Source organism: Lutra lutra, chromosome 8 (genome assembly GCF_902655055.1).
Source record: "Lutra lutra chromosome 8, mLutLut1.2, whole genome shotgun sequence".
NCBI classification, from domain to species: domain Eukaryota; kingdom Metazoa; phylum Chordata; class Mammalia; order Carnivora; family Mustelidae; genus Lutra; species Lutra lutra.
The window spans coordinates 106,044,892-106,066,930 of record NC_062285.1 but is presented as its reverse complement, the minus strand read 5'-3'; the positions used below and the strand labels follow the sequence as shown (position 1 = coordinate 106,066,930).

Here is a 22,039-nt window from a genome sequence, read left to right as displayed (position 1 = left end):
GCAGCTCTATACTTTGCATTCCAACCACTGACAACTTCCAACCCCCCCAGAGCTACCATATTGAATTTTTTGAAATTCCCATTAGGCATCCTGTCACCTTCTAATGGACCATTCCCTCCTTTGCTGCTACACTGTTTCTCAACATCTTCACTTTTCTAGCTCCTGTATCTTATAGGATTCAGCCCAATGGCACCTTCTTTGGGAAACTTCCTTTGACCGTAATGAAGCCAATGTTTTGTTCACCTCTATCAGAGCACCTATTTCATATTTCCATTCTTAATTTTTCTAGCTCAACTACTAATCTAGACTCTAAATTCCTAATGACAGAGGTTGTGTTTTAACCCTCTTATGGGTTCATATAACCTGGAAAACATCTAAGCACTAAATTAAACTTACCAATTGAAAAAACTTAAAAAGAAAATTTTAGTTTTGGCCATTAAGTATGAATAAGAATACACATTATAGTGAGTATAAAATTCTTCGATTACTCCAAATATTTAATTATTATTATAAATTGGTTATTCCTTAATTCATTTTAAACGGACAAATATAAGATAATTTCTTCAAAGACTTGTAAGTGCAACAAGATATATGACAGCCATAATAAAAAGGATTTTCTATCTCTCTATAAAGTAGATAGTTCATATATTAAATAAAATATTTGTACTTTTCAGCTTGGGCCACATTCAAATATGCTGCTGAATTTTACTGAATTAGGTGAGTGCTTTATCCTAGACCCCTTTTATGTTTTTAAAGAAATTTAGATATACTAGGTAAACTAGGTAAAGTGGAAAGCAAATTAACCAAATAGTAACAAATCAGAAAGCTGTAGTTATGGACACCACTTTCAGCTAAAAGAAAAGTAGGCTAAAAAGAAAAAGGAGAAGAAAAGAGTAATGCTAATTTCCAATTCGATTCTGTTTTCTGAGTTAGTTCAGCGTTTCTCAAAGTGTGGCCGGCCCACAGGACACTATTTCTTTGACAACTAATACATAAAAACAGGTTCTGTGTCAATAAGTTGGTAAACACTTCAGATTTATTCCTCCCTTGGAAGCTTATAATTCCTCAAGAAATCCTTCAAAAAGAAATATGTCTAACTTACTTTATTCAAATTGCTCCCAGAGGCAGCTGACCACAAATCCATTCCCTACCCATCCCCACCCCACACACAACCATGCCCGGAGAACAAATGGTGAGAAATTCTGCCTTCATTTTCTCATTGCTTTGAGTTGTCAAAAGTTATATTATTAGAAATATAAATACATTGATAAAGCATTTGCTATGGAAGGAAAAACCTGAGATTAAAAGACATGAATTTGAATGTCATCTCTGCTTCTTTCTGGACATACAATATTAAGCAAGTCATTAAACCTTCCTGAACCTCAATTTCTTCATCTATCATATAGAGATAACACCCTTTACATTACAAGATTGTCACAAGCTTTACAGAAGGTAAATGTGAAAGTAATTTGTCAGTTATGAATTACTATACAAATATGACATAAAGTAGTATTACCTAAATAAATTTTCCTGTAAGAAAAAGTGATTAAGTGAATAAATATATCAAAAAATATTTGTTGAGTTCTATAATACATATATTCTACTTACCTGTCCTAATGCCCAACTATCTCCAAATACTTGGGCATTTCTTACTTCTAAGTTATTGGAAGTGGTCATATCATTTGAAGTACATTTGTCAAAGTTTCCACATAATCCTGATAGTTTGTTCTAAAGTGAAAAAAAATCATGAAATATGAAATATTCTATTTTCACATCAACATTTAAGGTCTCATTCACTAAAAACTTTTAAAGATTTAAAATAGACATTTTAAGAATTTCCACAACTATGTAAATATGTCAAGATAATTTTATATCTATTTAATTATATTTAAGTTACTTTAAATTCTTTTTTTTTTAGTTTTTTTTTTTAAAGATTTTATTTATTTATTTGACAGAGAGATCACAAGCAGGCAGAGAGGCAGGCAGAGAGAGAGGAGGAAGCAGGCTCCCTGCTGAGCAGAGAGCCCAATGCGGGGCTCGATCCCAGGACTCTGAGATCATGACCTGAGCCGAAGGCAGCAGCTTAACCCACTGAGCCACCCAGGCGCCCCAAGTTATTTTAAATTCTTAACAATGTTTCACCATCTCCCAAATTTTATCTAGTCACACTTACCATTGCCTTAGCATTGATACAAGTAATAATATAAGTAACTTGGAGAAGTATAATACAGACACTATAATATGTGTGTATGTATACATATATATTCTGTATATATTCATATACATATACATTTTAATGATGAAAAACACACCCCCCAATATGCTTAAGGTCTTGTAACACTATAAATGTTCAAACAAAAAGAATAATAAATTTTTCTCTAGGTCATACTCTGAAAAGCCAAAACATTCAAAACATAACTTCTAAAAGAAAACGTTAACTTTTTAATATTCATGTATCATGCCACCATGAGACACAATAAATAAAAATCACATCTTATTTCACAATTATAAAGGTTGTTACAGGTTATGAAATGGTTACTGAAAGTGCCATATGAAGTAATCATATCAACATTACCCATTGCATTTTCTCAAATTAATGTGAAATGCTTTACTTTTAAGGGAGGAAGATAAACCAAAAGTACAAAGAAGAATAATCTTCTTAAAACAATGGAAATCCACCCTTAAAACAATGAAATTAAACAAACTGAAGGTTTTCTTCATATAGTGAGAAATGGACCATAGCCCTTAGCTGATAAAGTAGGCTGCCCAGGTCTCCAGCAAAGCTGATAATAACCCTGGGATTGCAACTGTCATGACCACTGTTTATCATAGTGCCTCTTTCTCAGAAGCCACAATAACTCTGCAAGACAATGGCCACTTCCACCATGATCACCCAACAATTTAAGGCAGCAGTAAAGGGGGAAATGTAGAAGAATAACTGATTAAATCACTTCCAAAAAGTAAAGAAGAGAGGATATGTAATAAAGGATGGCAGAAAAACATGGTTGAAGATGTATGGCAATGACTAACTTATTTCATTTGCATCAAAGAAATGCAAGAAGCCAGCAAACCCTAGTAATAGATTTATGGGCTTTATTTCACTTGAGGTTGAAAGAAAATGACTTTAATATACAATCATATCTTAAATTTACAACATATTAAAATCTTTAAAAATATGTAACTTTTCCACAGTCTAATAAGAAGATGTTACTATCCCCGTTTTTCCCTAACTTGCCACATATTATATCCATGAGTCTGAACTTCAATTTCAGATAAAATGGATTTTTAAAATGTATTGTTTCAAAAATAGTCTCATATATAAATTTAAAATATTTAACAAGATATATAATATTTAAAATAATAATCATACTTAATATTTATACAATATTTAACAGAAATTATATTAAAACAATTTAAAATAGAAATTGCTAAAAATTCTAACCAGCCCAGATCGAATCTTTGAACATGAATAAATAAAACAAATTAGTACATCCATACAATGGTATACTACTCAACAGTATAAAGGAAAACATTATTAATTCATCTAACAGTATGGATGAATCTTAAATGTATTTTGCGAAGTCAAAGAAGCCAGACCCAACAGATAGCATAAAGGCAAAACTATAGAGTTGAAGAATAGATCAGTAGGGGATGACAATAATGGGCCACATGGGAGAAATCGGGGAGTTGAGAGGTCTGTTCTATATAGAAACTCTAGTGAGAGATTAAAAAAATCCCCATGCATTTGTTAAAATCATAGAACTCTAGACCATAACTTTTTTTTACAAATGTACTGTATGCAAACTTAAAAAAAATCCAGAATGTGGAGGAAAAGATGGAATGCAGAATGTAATAAACAAATAAATAAATCTAACTGTATGACAAACATCACATAACCACGCTGAAAGGGATGGGAAGAAAGAAGTTGACCTAAGTAACTTCGGAAAATGGTTACTCCAAGGTTAAAGTCAAAAAGAACTGTACACAACACTGTACTCTAATTGGTAAGAGTTTTCTTCACTGGGTTATGAGTTAGTAATTCTGATAATATAACTTGTTTCTTAAAGAAAATGTCAATTGTTTTATTTCCATAAAACATCTAAAGGTAAATGGAACTTCATTTCTTACATCTCATTTGGATTGGCCTACCAAATAGGTTAACCTACCTTCCACCGAGGTCCAACTTTGATATGAATGGTTGTCTTTTTATCCCAAAGAATAGTGATATCGTTTTCTGGAAAGTATATTGCTATGTAGTACCCTGCCTTCCAAAGCTGGTACGTAGGTTTATTTTCCAGAAAAAAACCTGATCGTTTCTTAAAAAAAAAAAAAAAAAAAAAAAAAAAAAGGAAGAAGGAAAGAAAGAGAAAAATGAATTCCTTGTTCATTAACCAAAGTGTAAACATTAATTAGTATCTATGTACAAGTATTTTTGGTTGGCTCCATAGCAAAAGACAAAACAAATGCATAAAATATGCATAAAATATGAAATACATAAATTGGTAATGAGACATAATTTGGTAGATGGGCTTAATATGGATAAACAAGGAAAAGTATTTCTGCTATAGAAAAGAGAGTACACAAAAGCATGAGCATAGAGTACATTAAGGGTAAGGGGTTATATCTGCTGACTCGGAAATTCTATGCTGATGATGAATCATACGATTAAGTACCAAAAATATATTATATACAGATAGATTAATAAATCTATAGGTAGATAAATAGATACATCTACATATATAGGTATATATATATATATATATATATATCTACAGATAGATAGATGCATCTATATCTGTATCCATATTTATATCTATCTATATTGAGGGAGAGAGAGAGAGAGAAAGAGAAAGGGGAAATGGATTTCTATTAAAGGGACCTGAAGAGGCTTCTTGCAAGGAGTGGGATATGAATGGATCTGTAAGAGACCATACACAGGAAAGTATACAGAGCTGGAAATGAGAATGGAGAAGAAATCATTCCGAGCAAAAGCAATAGCTTGAATAGAGACTTAGGGGCAAGAAAATTCAAAATCTGTTCAGAACTAAGGAGAGCACCAAAGGGCTAGAACATGGTTCCATGAGAAGCAAAGTAAGAGACCCTTTTGCAGCCAAGTTGTCCATACAGTCAAAGGCTGCTATTCTATGTGCAAAATGCATTCAGTAAGAGCTTCTGAATAAGAAAGTGACAGACCATGCTTATATTAAAGGAAGATAATTTGTGGGCTGTTAATAACAACCTTAGAGAGGAACTGGAGATGGAAACTGTTGGGAAAATTAAGAGCACATTTAGCCTAAAGAGCAAATATTCAGCATTCCTTATGAGCAGAGGCTATACCCTATAAAAGATCACATTAAATCTGACATTGTAATTAACTCATATAATAACTTTAAAAATATTAAAATCAAATTAAATCAAAGAAAGTAAAGCGAATTCAGGCAGATGCAAAATAAAAATTGTGAAGGGGATATACAATCCTTTGATTATAGAATAACAAAGTCAGAGTTTGGAAATACTATTTTAGAAACATTCCTTAGGGCAAGGTAAATAAACTTAGTCACATCCATAAAGAGTTTTCTAGACCAAGCTCAAACTTACAAGGGCTCAGTATGTTATATGTAACAGTATATACTGTATAAGCATACACATGGATAATGGATTTCCTTAACCTCTTTTCCTTCTACTCCCAGGTGCCAAGTTGGAGTTATGGGGCAAGGACCTGGGTGCCTAGGAGAGCTTGCACTCAACCTGGGAGCATCCTTGTTCCTGAGTGAGCAAGGCCTTAAATAATAAAGAAAAAAGAACCACGCACACACCATGACAGGTCAAAAGAGACAGCAAAACAAAGGGAGAAAGAATAATTCCTGTTTGAACAAGAGGTATCACATTATCATTCTTTACTAGGCCCACCCAATGTGTAGCCTGCCCTGACGCCAAGTCACTCTCTGCCATAGAACCTATTTTTATTGTTTTGATTACACTTTTCAGTACCTTTCTATTATATGATTTGTCTTAGGTTTTATTATCTGCCTTCTCCCCACCTGAATGTTAGCTCATTGAAAGAGGTACTTTGTCAGGTTTATAACAGTATCCTCGGCTTCTGGATCAAGGTGTGATTTATATATTTTTAAAACCTTCCTGCAACAGCCTATTCACAGCTCTTACCTTCCGGCCTGATCAGCAAGAATTAAAGCAAGTAAGCAGAATGTTGGTGGCTTATAGCTCCTTTCAATCCATAAGATGCTTTTTCATGTATTTTCCTATTAAAGTTCTCTTGGACTGGTTGACCTATCTTTAGAACCTAAAACTTATTTTTGGATAAGGCAGGCAGCTTATCATTAGACTTCTTAAGGGTTGTTGCTACATCTGTTTTCCTGATGTAAAAGATATCTTTTCTATTTGCCCGTAGAGGTAAAAATCCTTCATTTTTACTAAACAGGGGAGTTTACCACAAGAAAAACAGTCCTCTTTGGTCAAAAGGAGATAGTGTGCCTCTTTCTTTTCAGATTAGGAAGTAGAGATGCTTTCCATTAGAAAAGGGAGGGTGTTGTGAATTGCCCCAAATCGAGACTTCTACTTCAGATGAGAATTGTAGCACTTTCAACAAACTCCAGTGATGTTAGAAAGATAAGTTATAAAGGTGGAGACTGAAAATATTTAAAGTGCCACTTAAATAAATTTATAAAACATTTATATCTTAACATGTTTGATGAAACAAAATTGTGTGTTTATTGAAAGAATAACATTTTTTTTCTTCCCTTCAATGGGCAATCCATCTGCCAAAAATAATGGTACTTATTTTCACTTCTGATGTTCAAGAGAAAATATTAGCAGGGTATTTGTTAGGGTCAAACTGTTTTTATGACTTTCCTTTATCTTACTTCATACTTCACAACTGACACGAAGATTCATCTACACCTGCATACAGGTGAACACTGGAAGTTGAAAGTTACACTGAACTGTAATTACCACTTCAAAAATGTGTCAAATTGTTTCTGCAAGAGCATTTACTATTTTCTCTTCAGTTTTTTTTTTTTTTTTTAATATACACATATATAGGGGCGCCTGGGTGGCTCAGTGGGTTAAAGCTTCTGCCTTCGGCTCAGGTCATGATCTTAGGGTCCTAGGATCGAGTCCCGCATCGGGCTCTCTGCTCAGCAGGGAGCCTGCTTCCTCCTCTCTCTGTCTGCCTGTCTCTCTGCCTACTTGTGACCTCTGTCTGTCAAATAAATAAATAAAATCTTTTAAAAAATACATATATATATTCTCGTTCTTAAAACCTTCACCTGTAAGTGGATACCAGCAGCTGGCTATGCCAAACTGCACTAATTACTTCCAAAAGATGTCAACATGACACAGAAACTCTGTTTTGCCAAAAGCGTAACTGCTGCCTGGTTGGTCTCAACATTTCTGACTGAAACAGAAGCTATGATCTATGGCTCTGATTCTCAAGCTTTGGTGTGCAGAAGAATTGGGAATACCATTAAAAATATTGATCTTCAGGGCGCCTGGGTAATTCATTCTGTTAAGTGGCTGCCTTCAGCTCAGGTCATGATCTCAGGGTCCTGGGATTGAGTCCCACATGGGGCTCCCTGCTCAGCGGGGAGGCTGCTTCTCCTTCTGTTCCTGCACCCTCTCTCTCACAAATAAATAAAATATTTTTTAAAAATACTGATCTTCAGGTTTTGCCTGGGTGGCTCAGTCAGTTAAGTGTCATGAGGTCATGATCTCAGGGTCCTGGGATGGAGCCCAAGTCAGGCTCCCTGCTCATTGGGGAGTCTGTTTCTACCTTTGCCCTTCCCCCAGCTCTTGCTCTCTCTCCCACCTCGTTCTTAAATAAATAAATAATAAATAAAATCTTTAAAAAAAAATACTGATCTTCATTCTCCACCTCAGCCATTGTAATTACCGAGGGGAGACCCAGGAACCAGCTTTTTGCGTAGATATTTCAGATGATTTTAATGCACATTTATAGACCAAACTGCGAGAAACCCTATTCTAAAACCTCAAAGAGAGGCCACTTTTTAAAAGCCGTATGTCAGATCGTGTCCCTTCTCAGTGTCAAACTTTCTTGCTTGTAAAATAAGTTCAAATATCCTATACTGCTGAAGAGCCTCCATGGTCTGGAACCAGCCTCCTATCTACTGCCCTTGTTCCCATACTCGCTGCTTTCAAGTTGGTCCGGATACTCCTCCCGGAAACTCTTTGCCCCGCCCCCCGCTATCCCCACATACTTAGACCAAACTCAACCACTTGCAACTCAGTTCTTTCAACAGGACCATTCTTCTGTATTGACTGCCCTTCTGCTCTCTCTCTTCACCTGGCTAATACCTGCTCATCCTTTAAGACTCAGTTCCAATAGGGGCACCTGGGTAGCTCAGTGGGTTAAAGCCTCTGTCTTCAGCTTGGGTCATGATCCCAGGGTCCTGGGATCAAGCCCCGCATCAGGCTCTCTGCTCAGTGGGGAGCCTGCTTCCCCTCCTCTCTCTCTGCCTGCCTCTCTGACGACTTCTGATCTCTGCCTGTCAAGTAAATAAATAAAATCTTAAAAAAAAAAAAGATTCAGTTCCAATCATTTAATCCAAAGCATATCTTCTGAGCCTTCCAAATATAAGGAGGGTGAAGGAGAGGAAGAAAGTCATTTATTGAAATCCATTATTGCATTTAAACATCATATGAACCTAAGAAGTAGATTCTATAATCATTCCAAATTTACAGTTGAGAAATCTGCAGCTTAAAGAGGTGAGGGAAACTTGCCCAAAGTGACACAACCAGCAAGTGACAGAACAGGGGTTCTAGGTGAGCACTGACTGACTCCAAAGTCTACACCCTTAATAACTACCCTAAACATTCAACGTTGGCTTCTTCTCGGGGACTCCCATACTGTCCTACACACACTCTGGCCATAGCATATTCCATGGCGTATTCTTGTTTATTTGAATGTCTCCCTCCCCTGCATATAATTCCTGAAAGATAAGCTCAGTGTCTTTCCACTGTTTTAGTCCCAATAATTAATAGAGATTTTGGGAGATAGTGGATGAATGAATGAATGGATGAATGAATTAAATGTTTTCATTCTTTCAAATTGGGCAGGCTCCAAGAATACAGGAATAAATAAGGGAGAGAGCGGTCCTACTTCTCACAAAACTCTTAGACAAATGGACAGAAGACAGACAATCACACAAGAAATTTCACTAATGTGTCCTAACAGGGTGCTTGAAGGTATGAAGAGGAGCTCCTGAAGGAGTTACAATGAGACCTATCACAGAAGAATAAGTTAAAGGAAAGGCAGATCCAGGCAGGAGCAAATGACATTCACGAAGAAACAGAGGTAGAAAGAATAGGCCACCTGAAGAACTAATGAAAACTCTGACTTCTGTAACATGGGCTCGAAGCAGAAAGTAAGGAGATGTGAAGCAGGAGAGGTGACGATGGTCAGACTGGTAAAGACTTATCAGAGAACTGGGAAGTCATCTGAGAGTTTCGAAGCACTACATTGATGGAAGATTAGATCCCCATTTTAGGGGAAAAAAGCTGCCCTGGCTGCAGCATGGCAGGGTAAGAGGAGAGGAACTAACTCGGGAAGCCAAGTGTCCAGTAGACGGTAACTGGAGATGGAGATGCTAGAGCAAGAGGAAAGAACTGGAATATGGAGAAGTGAAATATAAACAAAAGGGACCGGGGAGCCCGGGTGCTTCAGTCAATTAAGCATCTCCCTTTGGCTCAGATCATGATCGCAGGGTCCTGGGATCCAGCCCAGAATCCTGCTCCCTGCTCAGCGGGGAATCAGCTTCTCCTTCTCCCTCTGCCACTCCCCCCTCTCCACTCTTTCTCTCACTCTCACTCTCTCTTTCAAACAAATTAATTAGTCTTTAAAAAAGTAAGTAAAAGAGACAAGTCACATATGATTTATTGACACCACATAAAACAACAAAGAAAATCTGAATCTAGTAATCACTTGCAGAGAAAAGTACCCTGAATTGTTTCTATTTTGTTTTCGGTATTCTCAGGACAAGATAAAATGATCCTAAAAGAAATAGTTTACTCACTTGTTTGTAAGGAGTATCATTGAGGTAAATTTCAGTGTCCCCAACTGAGATCAAAACACTTTTGGAACAAACAATATCGTTGTCAAAGCATTTCTTGTTCTGGGCAATGACAGATAGATCTGAATCATCTACACTCTGAAATGTCAAAAATAATGCATTAATAGATAAATAAATGTATAATTAACAAATAAATGTATATTATGTGTTATTATTAGTTATTTTTTATAAACCTTTTTTGTAACAAACCTTAAAGAAAACTAAGATCAGCAATAGTTTATATTGAAATTAAAATACAGATTATCTCAAAAATATTAAATAAAAGAAATATAGCTTATCTCTAAAATACAAATCATTTTTATCTAATAATGTAAAATAAATTCATAAAAATATACCAAAGCAATTCAATATTTAAACATTTATCTTCAATAACTTCTATTAAAATTTTGTTTTAACAATTTTTTTTTTCTATTTCATTATTATAGCTCCAGTATATTGACCAGTTTCTTTTCAACAAATACCGAAGGCATGTCACTTAGGGGAATTTTAAAAGACACATTTTCATTTTAGGTAACATCTTTTGTTGTATTTTCTAAAGTTTTCTGGCTAAATAAATATCTGCCTACAGGTTCAAACTGAAATTGACACAAAATTATGGCAGTTTTAGTAAATATAATAACACATATCATTTGAGAGTTTCCTTTGAACATTGCATATGATATTTAATTTTTAAGATAATTTTTAAGTTAAATATTATCTCCACTTGACAGCGCAGGAAGTGAAGTGAAGTAGGATTAACTGATTGTCCAAGGTCACTTGGTTAAATAAGAGCAGAGACAAAGTTCAAAATCCTAATTTTGTGTTGTTATTGTTGTTATGGTACTTGCAGAGAAATTAAGAAGTGTTTAGCAATGATTGAGGAGAAAAGTCAATTGTTAAGTTATAGGGACTTCTTCATTTGGGAGAATATTATTTAGCCCTGTACACTCTCCACTGGACCCTCTCCACCCCCCCCTTCCACCTTCCTGCAGCCACTCCCAACTGCACCTGCTAAGAGCACATTCTCTGAATCGGGGTTTCTTTTTTTGGTATCAGTTTCCTCAGGTGGGCTTCTGTGGCTCTACAGACCCTGGAAATTCATTGCAAAATGTTTTTTGATGATCTGTATTTTTCTAAGAAGAAAGTCCATGGTTTTCATCAGATTTTTAAAGTGGTCCTTATCCCTCCAAAAGTTAAAAGACACACTGCTCTAAGAGGGCTCTCACTAACTTGTGGAAAGTGGGGATTTCAACAGAGAGAACTTTCTTTGAACTCTATGTCCAATTTTCAAAGGCCCACACATTTCCTGAATTCTTTTCATTTTTAGATATACGGGTCAGTGTTTATTTTCAAAGTGAAAAAGTCTTTAAATATCTGCAAATCATACATGTCTTATAAATTCTCTCCACTTAGTTTTTCATATCACCAGCAATATGAACACTGGCTCAATATTTCTTTTGGTTTGGCCAAATTCTTTCTGTCTTATAAGTAATTACTATAGCCTAGTGCCAAGAGGATAGGTTTTCAATGAATGGTGTTGACAAAGTAATTAATGTGTCCTTCTGTGACCCATTTTTTCTTCCTTCCTGCATAAGAACTGAAAGCTTTTACTTCTTCTTAAACAATCATTTTGCAAAGCATTGCCCAAATTTTGAAAAGGAGAATAATAAAGATCATTAAGATGATTATGGTATTGTACTACTCAAAAAAATCATGCCACATTTTGTGCCTTTATGAACAATTTTCAAAGAAAAAAATGTATAATTCAGGGTTTTGTTTTGTTCTTCCTCTTGAGAAATGTTGTTTAGATTAAGGGATGTGAAAAGCCAGCTGAAAGGCTTTCTATTGCCATTACATTTCTATTATTATTAATTAAAGTTCCTCGGTGTTAGATTAGTCTTAATATTAAACTCAGAAATGCCACAAAATATTCTATACTGTATAGTCTGCCTTGTAATATCATGTTATTGCTGACAGTAACTTGAAACAATATCAATTCCTAAGAGTCACATTTCTATAATTTTCATTTCTATTGTATTTCAAGTTAATATTAGGTTTGGAGATAATGCTACAGAGTTGCTAAGCAACATAAGTAATGATTATAAAACTAGAGGGAAAAGGTCAACATCAGTGTACCGCATGGATTCCTCAAACCCTTTACTCTGAGGTACTGCAAACATTTATGGAAAATATTCTCCCAAGTGATTCTAAAACAAAATGTCAGCACCTCTCAAGGTAGAATATTATTTGACTCAAATGCCAGTCAATCTAAGCACCTGTCATAGCCCCTACCCTTTTAAGGGTTAAGTATCCCACACAAAGTTCCTGCTAATACAGTAGCCTCAGGAAGCCATTTTTTAGGTTCCAAAGTGGTACATTCACCAATGGGCCAAAAGAGTTCTGTTTTTTTGTTCTGTTTTGTTTTGGTTTTGGTTTTTTATATGAGAGAGATTTATTGGGGAGATATTTTGAACTATAAAGGGGCAAAGTAGGCAGAGACACCTGTGAAGGGGAAAGAGAAAAAAGGAAGACTGGGTAGGAAGAGTCTGTAACAGCAGCACTGTACCAAGAAAATTCTGGGGAGGCTACTGGGGAGTCCTTGACCCAAAGTCACCCATTAGGGGAGTGGGCCAGCATACTCATTTACTGCAGCCCCACTATACTCATTCATTGGCTAAGAACAGCTGGGGGAAGTGTGGCTTCAGCAGGAACCCAGTGGGGGATCCCATGAGGCAACACCGAGGTTCTCAGTCAACTCTGCTTCCTGTAAGAGGAGATCTGAATGATGCATTTCCATTGCTGCTTTTCAGGTTTTGTTTTTTTTTTTTCATTAGTGTTTGGTGGATATAAAGACCATAAATGTTTTCATGCCACCAAATTTTTTGACAGTTGTCATGAAACCTGTTATGAAGTTAATATGTGGCTTTAAAATCAATACAGCGTCTTTTTCATTTCCAATTGCATATTGGGTAGGTTCTGTGCCTCTGGGTCCACCTTTTTCTTTAGTAACAAGATTAACATAATCTGGAAATTTTGTCAATGGTACTTTCTCTAAATTAGAATCTTCTGGTGCATCAAAATGACCTTCTGGTTACTGTGGCTTCTTCTTTTTTTTTTTTTTTTTAAGATTTATTTATTTATTTGACACAGAGAGAGAGAGAGAGAGAGATCACAAGTAGGCAGAGAGGCAGGCAGAGAGAGAGGGGGGAGCAGGCTCCCTGCTGAGCAGAGAGCCCGATGCGGGGCTCGATCCCAAGACCCTGAGATCATGACCTGAGCCGAAGGCAGAGGCTTAACCCACTGAGCCACCCAGGTGCCCCTGGTTACTGTGGCTTCTTAGGAGATTGCTTGATGGTTCATATTTTTCTTCTTGAGAACTCATTTTCCTCACACAATGACAAGGAAGAGGTGATCGTGCTACCCTCCCCACGGTGGCTGGGATACAGCCAAGCCACTGAGCTAGACCTGATACAGTCATGGCGCCAACTCGAGCCAACAGAGTTTAATGCAAGCATGAAAAGACAACTCTAGCCTATGAGATTATCTCTCATGCTTGAACCAGAAAATGATGGTTGTTGTTGTTAAGTTTTTTGTAGTAAGATTTGAGGGTAAATAGACAGAAACAGGATAAAAGGTAGAAGGCTGCTGAACAGAAGAGAGCAAGCTTAAAATATAAGGAAGCAGAAACAATGATTGAACTGGTGCAAACATAAAAGATACAGAAAAGAGAGTTATATAAGCAAACCTGAGAAAGAAGAGAGTAGAGCAGTCACACAGAGATTGTCCCTGTGGCATGAATGACAACAGAGCATCCATGAACTCCTGCTGCTGGGGAGGCAAAACCATCCTTCAGCTGTCACCTTTGTGAGGTGTATAGTCTTGTTCAAAAAATTTCCTTGGGATGGTATTTCCCTTGGGGTTTTGCACGAGGATTACCACAGGACACACTACTGTTGGTTCCCTGAAACAGCAGGTGCTTAACCAGGATGCCATGAGAAGAAAACCATCCTGAGGTGTTTCATTACCAAGGAACTCTGCCTGAAAATACACTGAAAAAAAGGTGGGTTATAATGGGCTGAAATACTCCAGTACCAATTCCTATCCCTTCCATGAAACTTTGCTGCTTATTCTTTCTCTAGTCAAAATTAGTTACATTCCCACAAGAGAGTTTTCATTTATCACAGCCTGCTAGCTTCTTGTTTATTAATGACTCCCCCAAACATAAAACAATTGAGGGTAAGCTAATATCTTTAATAATTGTACCCTTAACAGATCCTAGCACAGAGTGTACATTTAAATACAAAAGAAAGAAAGAGAGAGAAAGAAGGAAGGAAGAAAGAAAAAAAGGAAGGAAGGAAGGAAAAGAAGGAAGCAAGGAAGAAGGAAAGAAAGAAAAAAAGGAAGGAAGGAAGGGAAAGAGAAAGAAAGAAAGGTACAAAAATAATTACTGGAAAACCTATGCTATCATTGTGCTACTGAATGTTTTAGAAGGTTTAACATAAAGGGTGTATTATCTAAGTAGGTAAACTATTACAATGCAAAGTAAATATTGAACGTTAATATCTAAGAATAATAATGGAGATCAATCTTATGGATAAAATATCACAATCATCTTCCCTGAAATTTTCAATAATGATACAATATTTAAGAGTTAGTTTACATGGATAAAGTAGAAAATTAATTAAATGCTAATTTTTTTGAAAAGATAGAGGCGCCTGGGTGGTTCAGTCAGTAAAGCATCCAACTTTTTATTTTGGCTCAGGTCATGATCTCAGGGTCCTGAAATCGAGCCCTGAATGGGGCTCTGCACTGGGTATGGGGTCTGCTTAAGATTCTCTCTCCTCCTCCTTCTGCCCCTTCCACCTACTCCACTTGTGCTCTCACTCTCTCTCAAAAAAAAAAAAAAAAAAAAAGGCACAGAATTAATTCCATAAACTCCAAGATTTTCATCTTCTTACTGAAAGAGGTTAAAAATACCCCAGGGATGTCTATAAGATTTTGTTCATATAATTTTAAAAATTAAATAAAAGTAATATATTTTTCACTTCCATTTTAGCTTTAGCAACATTAATGTATCAGAAATGATAGGGAATTTTCTTTATATTTTTATCATATAGTTTAATTTAATTATAAATGTTTCTGATTTTCCTGATATAAGAATGTCTAGGAAACTATAAAAAAACTGAAGTGCATTAAAAATATCCACTGTATGGGTGCCTGGGTGGCTCAGTGGGTTAAAGCCTCTGCCTTCAGCTCAGGTCATGGTCCCAGTGTCCTGGGATCAAGGCCCACATCGGGCTCTCTGCTCAGCAGGGAGCCTGCTTCCTCCTCTCTCTCTGACTGCCTCTCTGCCTACTTGTGATCTCTCTCTCTGTCAAATAAATAAATAAAATCTTAAAAAAATATATCCACCATATTATAGACAAGGTATATTATACTAACTATCAATAAAGGTCTAAGTTGTCTTTCTGTCTATGATCCCTTTGTCCTCAGCATGGTTGTCACACAAAGAATATTAATAAAAACTGCACCTGGAAGACAAACCACACTAAGAATCTCATTTCAGGGAATAAAAATGAATAGCTTAGAGATGGTAAATACGTGCAAATGATTACTACTTGGAGAAAATTTTAAATTGGCTGCCTATCTCCTGAGTCCGTAACTATAAGATCATTTTAGAGTACTTTTTTTTCTGTGGGACTAAACTGGAAATAAAGATTGGAGACAATCAGAATTTGCTGAACAGGAAGTCAGTCAAAAACATCAAAAGACTTTTGTAATAGGGAATAACATTTCCAGTCAATGTTAGGATGGCCACAGGAAGAGAAAGTAAGTAAAAGATAGCATATTTATCATTTTTAAAAGAAATACTTATATATAAACTCTCTAATGTTTTTAGGATCTCAGTTTGTTCCTTACTTAGAGATTTGCAGAGGAAACAGACATGGAAATATGGAACCTGTGAGCCCTATGTTCTAAGAAACTCTTGAAGAAAGGAGCCATCAGAAGATATTGAGGAGTGATCAGAGACAAGGGACCAGCAGAGGCAGCAGAATGACAAAGCACAAGCTACATTAAAGGAAAAAAGAAGATAAACTTTTAAAAGTTTAATTAGATTTTGCATTCAAGTCATCATTGACTTTTGCAGTTGAAATTTTATGAGTTTTGTGATTAGGTGATTAATAACTAACCCCCCCTCCACCACACCCCAGCCTCAAGTTCAGAGGCAAGGCCATCTTTATTTTTGGTGGTCATCATACTTGCACTCCTCAGTAAAGAGCCTGACACAATAAGGCACACCAGAAACATTAATGGGACAAATGATGGGGAGTAAAGAAATTAGAAGCGTTTTCAGAGGCTTAAGGAGAGCACCACTAAACGTTTGAGATCTCACCTGAAGAAAATGTTGAAAACCTAATCTGGAACAAATTATAAGAAGAAGTCGAGCAGTGATTGGGGCTTGTCATAGATTAGATAGAAGTAGAGTTACAGATAGTAATACAGTAGTAATACAGAAGTAGGCTCTGAATCTGGGTAGTTAGAATATTGTATCTCCTATTTTTGCTAAAGATACCCAGTGTTCTCTCTTTTTGAGTTTACAGTCTAGGTCAAGATGTCATTTGGTTCCTCATCTCTTTTTACTGTTAAACAAGTCTTACTTCTGGTTATACATTATACCTTTGTCTTAAATTTGCTTCAAACCACTTAAAAAAAATGTGCTGTATATTCCATATGCTATTGACAGGAAAGGGTAAACAGCCTCCAAAATGAATAAAATATCAGAGAACCTGGATTTTTAAAGTTTGACAAGCTTCAACAAAGATATTGTAAGTACTTACTTTGTACCTAAAACTAGATTACAATGAAAATGCCACAATCCAGAGATTGGGGGTGGGACTTTCATATCTCTTTGAATGTGAGGGTCAAGTTACTTATAAAGTAAAGCTGAATAAGTATTAATTTTTAGAAGTCCAATTGGCAAATGAAGAGACATGTTTATGGATGAGGTTACTGGATCCACCAGAAGGCCCTAAGTTTCACTAGATAAAAATGTATTACACATAACAAAAATAAAACCTAGAATTATTTGTAATCAAGGCAGGAGGAAAGAGAACTGTTTGACAAGGAAGAAAGAATTAAATCTGTACTTCACAATTAAATCTGTATTCCTGTCCCTGAAAAAGTAGTAACTAAATGAAAGGGCAAGCCGCAATTCTATCCTTCTCAAAGGAAATGCTGATTCTTTCCCCAAAAGAGAAAGCTAGGTGTGTGGAATAAACAAAGAAATCAAAACCAAACCAAACCAAACCAAACAAAAAAATTACGGAAGAAAAATTGAAGCAGGGAAAAAAAAACAAACCCCAAGCATTGAGAATTTTACTGTCCAACATGAAAAGATTTCAAACCCATGAAAATTAGGTTACATTGTTAACCACTAATTCATCTTGGATATAAAATAATTATCTGCTCCATGATCAAGTAACTTATTTCTTGACTTACCAATTATATGTTGATCAAATTATCCTAATTATTTTGGGGCCTGGTACTGATTTTACTGATTTTCATAAAAATGTCCATTACAATATAGTAAATAATTCTCTAGTATAATTCTAATTAACTATTAATAGTAGTTTTCCTTCTCTTTAATTACTAATTTGAAATCCATGAAACTTATATTCTGAAGTCTGTCTTTTGTAAACGCTTTCTTTTTTAAAGAACATTGTTAAAGTACCAAAAGGAAAAGTACTTCTACTTTGGTAGAAAAAAAAAAAAGATGCAATTCTAGAACTTAAAAATATAGACTTTAATCTTACTACATGAATCCTAATGACAGATCTTAATCCAGATATTAAATTCAGGATCTAAATTTCATTGCTTACTAAGAGAATGGAAGACTATTTCCTGTGACATATCTTCTCATACACAGACAGGCATATCTTATTAAAATTTGAAATTGAACATGAGATATTGATTTTTAACAGAAGAATTAGTAGCAAATTAAAGTTATGATAGGAGTCAGGTTTTAAAAGTCTAAAAGCCAAACTTTAATGGCTCTTGCCTGCTAAATGGAATGATACTCTTACAGTGAAGCACCAGAAATAAATAAATAAATACACACATACATACATATACAGTTTTTTTTTTAAAGGCTACTATTATCATTCAGCAACAAACACAAGCACATACTTTCACTTAACCAAAAATCAGAGTTGAGACAAATATTCTACTTGAAATGCTTTCTGCACAATCATTGTTTTAAAATAGGCTGGTAAACACTATGATTTCTCTACTGTGAAGACAAATGAGGGGTTAAGGAAAAGTCAGGCAGAGCATAGAACTCAAATAAGTAGTTAGTAAGAGTTCGCCAAATGCTCAGCATTTTGCAAAATGACTTGGGGAGGAAAAAGAAATGTAAGGCATGATTCCAATCTTCTCAACTTCAGAATTTTCTTGGACAAATCTGGATTTATTCTTTAAGAAACTTGAAATTGTTCCTAGCAGAAACTGAAGATAGTACCAAATGGGAAGTTTAATGGTTTCAAACATAAAACAGGAGTTGTTTAAGTTTAGAACACAATGGATTTCACCTTTTTAAAAAATTTAATAGAACTGATACAAAATAGGAATGTGCCCACTTTATTGATATATGCTTTAAAGAACAGGATCACACACACATATCTCTATTAACATAAAAGCCTTACCCAGAAATAAGACATGCATTCAAGATAATCACAGGTTACCTTACTGGAAGAAAATATGTTATTTTGTTTATTCTTGTACAACTTTTTTCTAAAGCTAACATTTTTACATTTAGAAATTTAATTCTGGGGTCAGTGATGTCTAAATAAAATTTAGGTATAAAGAAAACCCAAATGCATTAAGCATATGAGAAATATTAAGGATTTTATTGGGTACACTAAGCCCAGGGTTGACTATAGTATATCATCAAGATAACGTGTCTAGAATTAAGAATAATGTCTCTTTATTGCTATAATCATGAACAATACATATTATTCAATGCATGGTTTAATGTCTTATATTTATATTCACCAAACTAAGCCCAAAAAATAAAAGTGGTTGGCATCTATTGAACACTTACTATATACAATCAAGCACTGTCTAAAAGCTTTACATAATTTTATCTTATTTAATCCTAAAGACTAACCCAGGATACAGGTACAATTATTATCCACATTTTGCAAATTAGAAAACAGAAGCATAGAAAGTTGAAGAATTAGCCCATCTCATTGAGCCCCCATTGGGCTCTCTGCTCAGCAGGGAGTCTGCTTCCCCCCCTTTCTCTGCCTGCCTCTCTGCCTACTTGTGATCTCTCTCTGTCAAAGAAATAAATAAAACCTCTAAAAAAAATTAGCCCATCTCCTATTGAATAATAAAACTTATGAGTCAATGTGAAATGTTTAAAATTGCTATCACTTTTGTAGGTTTTATTAATGACAAGTGGATTTGATGTATCACATATCAGCATACTTGTTTTTTACATTAAGCTTTTACACAAGGGCAAATAAAAATACCTAATCGTGACATACCTTTATCAGAAATACTTGGCAATCACTTATATAGTCATATTCCAGTCCGTCAAAAGAATGATAATGCCGGTCCCCGTATATTGTACACACAGCCGGGCATGGATAGTAGGTGCAATTGAACATCCCTCGTCGACAAACACTAGCCAAAAATAACACCAGTTATCTCTCTAAGACATTTGGCTCTAATTAGAGTTTTGCAAGTGGTAAAAACATTGTAAGCTTTGTATTCAAGAACATTCACTGAGTCAAGAGCCCTTAGTCATATGCCAATTGGTTCAATAACATCTATTACATTGACAAATTAGGCCTATGTTTATCACTTTGCTTAAATATATTATCAGAGAGCACAACCAAGCCTAAAAATTGTTGCTTCGTTCACCTGAAAGCAGATAACAGAATAAATTATTGAATATAGCCCTGATGGGAGCAAAAAAACCCCATAATGCCATCTCCTATATTTGGATCAGTTTAAATATACTACATGTGACATTGTTCATGAGCTTGGAATTTTTTTCCCACATTTTAAAGAAATTATATTTCAATTTTGTTTTATGGGATTGTTTTGACTTATTTCCAAACATAAGACCTTATATTAAATGTGATCTTCTCTTTGGTGCATTTATTAATTTCTCATAAATTTGAGATATTCTTATCCTTATTAAATTTTCAAGTTTTCACATTTCATGGTTTTTTGTGTTTTTTTTTTTAGCCCCCTTGGGCTAAAGAAATATGCCTCAAAATAATGGTATGATTCCCCTGTGGGAATAGCTCTCTACCAACTCCTGAATGCCTTTAAAATCTTATTTACTCAGGCTTGATTTAGTGTTTGCTGAAGTCAGTCACATTAACTATGAGATGATCGAAACTAATACAATTGCTTAGGAAAAATGTTGTGAAATAAATGGATCTCATTACCAGGTATAACATGGTGTAGCAATCACTTCTCCTGAGAGGTACTCCCAATCTTTCCAGATACACGGACAGCTTTCAGGAACATAACATTTTCCTTTGTGCTCTGCCATTCTTCCAATGAAGAAGTAAATGCCATTTAGTTTCAGTTTTTTAAGAATCAGAAATCTTGTTATATTCAACACCATCTATATTTATTACGACTGCCACAGGTATGTTCTCTCTGACTTATGGAGGGGGTGGATCTAATCTTTCGCTCTCTCTTTTTCACACAGTACCTTGCAGATCATAAGAGTAAATGAAATGCCAGCGAGTGATCAGATGCAATATTTTAAACTGTTTGTTATTGCTTAGCACAATAAAAGATAAACACAAGCTTAAATTTCCGAGGACAGTGAGCTATTGTGAAAACAACATTTAAAGAATATGTGAGGGCCCCTTTTTTCGGTATTTGCTACTCAGAGAAAAAAATCCGTAGGGCCTAAAAATTTTTCAATAAAAGAGTAAATTATGAAATGGATAACCTTTTCTGTTGCAGGACAGAGAGAATAATCAAAAGCTCCTTATGGGGGAGCCTGGGTGGCTCAGTGGGTTAAGCCTCTGCCTTCGGCTCAGGTCATGGTCTCAGGGTCCTGGGATTGAGCCCCGCATTGGGCTCTCTGCTTCGCAGGGAGCCTGCTTCCTCCCCTCTCTCTCTCTCTGCCTGCCTCTCTGCCTACTTGTGATCTCTGTCAAATAAATAAAATCTTAAAAAAAAAAAAAGCTCCTTATGTAAGTGCTTAAATTGAAAATCCTGAGAGTTAAGATGTGTTTTGAATAAAAAGTCACTATATCAAGTGTTTCACATTTTTTATTAACAATCTATTTTAAAGGTTAGTGTCCTTTGATGTGTTATTTCCTTCTTGAAAGGTAATCCCATAAAAAAGTATTTTAAAATATCTATGAATATAAAAATTAAATATTATAATCTCAAGGGATAATTACTGTTAGTGTATTTTCAAAATATTTTGATTTGAAGATTTATGATACATATTCCAATACCCTTAATATAAATATATACATAAATATTTCAATATGCTTAAACTCTTTTCTCAAGAATTTATTTCATCAACAATAAAATACTACTAATAAAGAAAATTGAAATTATAATAATATAACTAATATAATAACTTAAAATAATAAAAACAGGTATCTATTAAAAATAGAAAATATGAAGTGTTTTCTGAATATGCTTTAAAATGTTATAATTCATTGCTATCAAAATTTACATAGAAGTCAAGAATTCTGGATTCTTGCCTCTTCTCTCGAGTAAAAATGATCCCATATGTTTCCTTCTCTGCTTTCCCTCTCACAGTTCCTCTAGCACAGCACTGTAATTCCTTATTTAATGTATACATTGTCCATTAGACTTCACACTCCATTCAGGAAGGCATGAATATCTTGATGGTTGTGTCCTGAAGTCTAACATACAGCAGACACTCAATTATTGAATATGAA

At 35.2% G+C, this 22,039-nt stretch overlaps 1 protein-coding gene across 2 annotated transcripts in view; it reads right to left on the bottom strand.

Annotated features, from left to right (window-relative positions):
- Positions 1 to 22,039, bottom strand: part of OTOGL (otogelin like) — a 130,778-nt gene that overhangs the window by 53,665 nt on the left and 55,074 nt on the right. The window contains exons 24-28 of one of the 2 annotated variants that reach the window (XM_047741446.1): positions 20,549 to 20,656; positions 19,634 to 19,772; positions 10,050 to 10,184; positions 4,167 to 4,316; positions 1,609 to 1,728 (exon numbers count right to left, since the gene is read on the bottom strand). In XM_047741446.1, coding sequence (XP_047597402.1) covers positions 1,609 to 1,728; positions 4,167 to 4,316; positions 10,050 to 10,184; positions 19,634 to 19,772; positions 20,549 to 20,656 — 652 coding nt within the window. The remainder of the gene's footprint in view (positions 1 to 1,608; positions 1,729 to 4,166; positions 4,317 to 10,049; positions 10,185 to 19,633; positions 19,773 to 20,548; positions 20,657 to 22,039) is intronic. The other variant, XM_047741447.1, reaches the window with a different exon arrangement.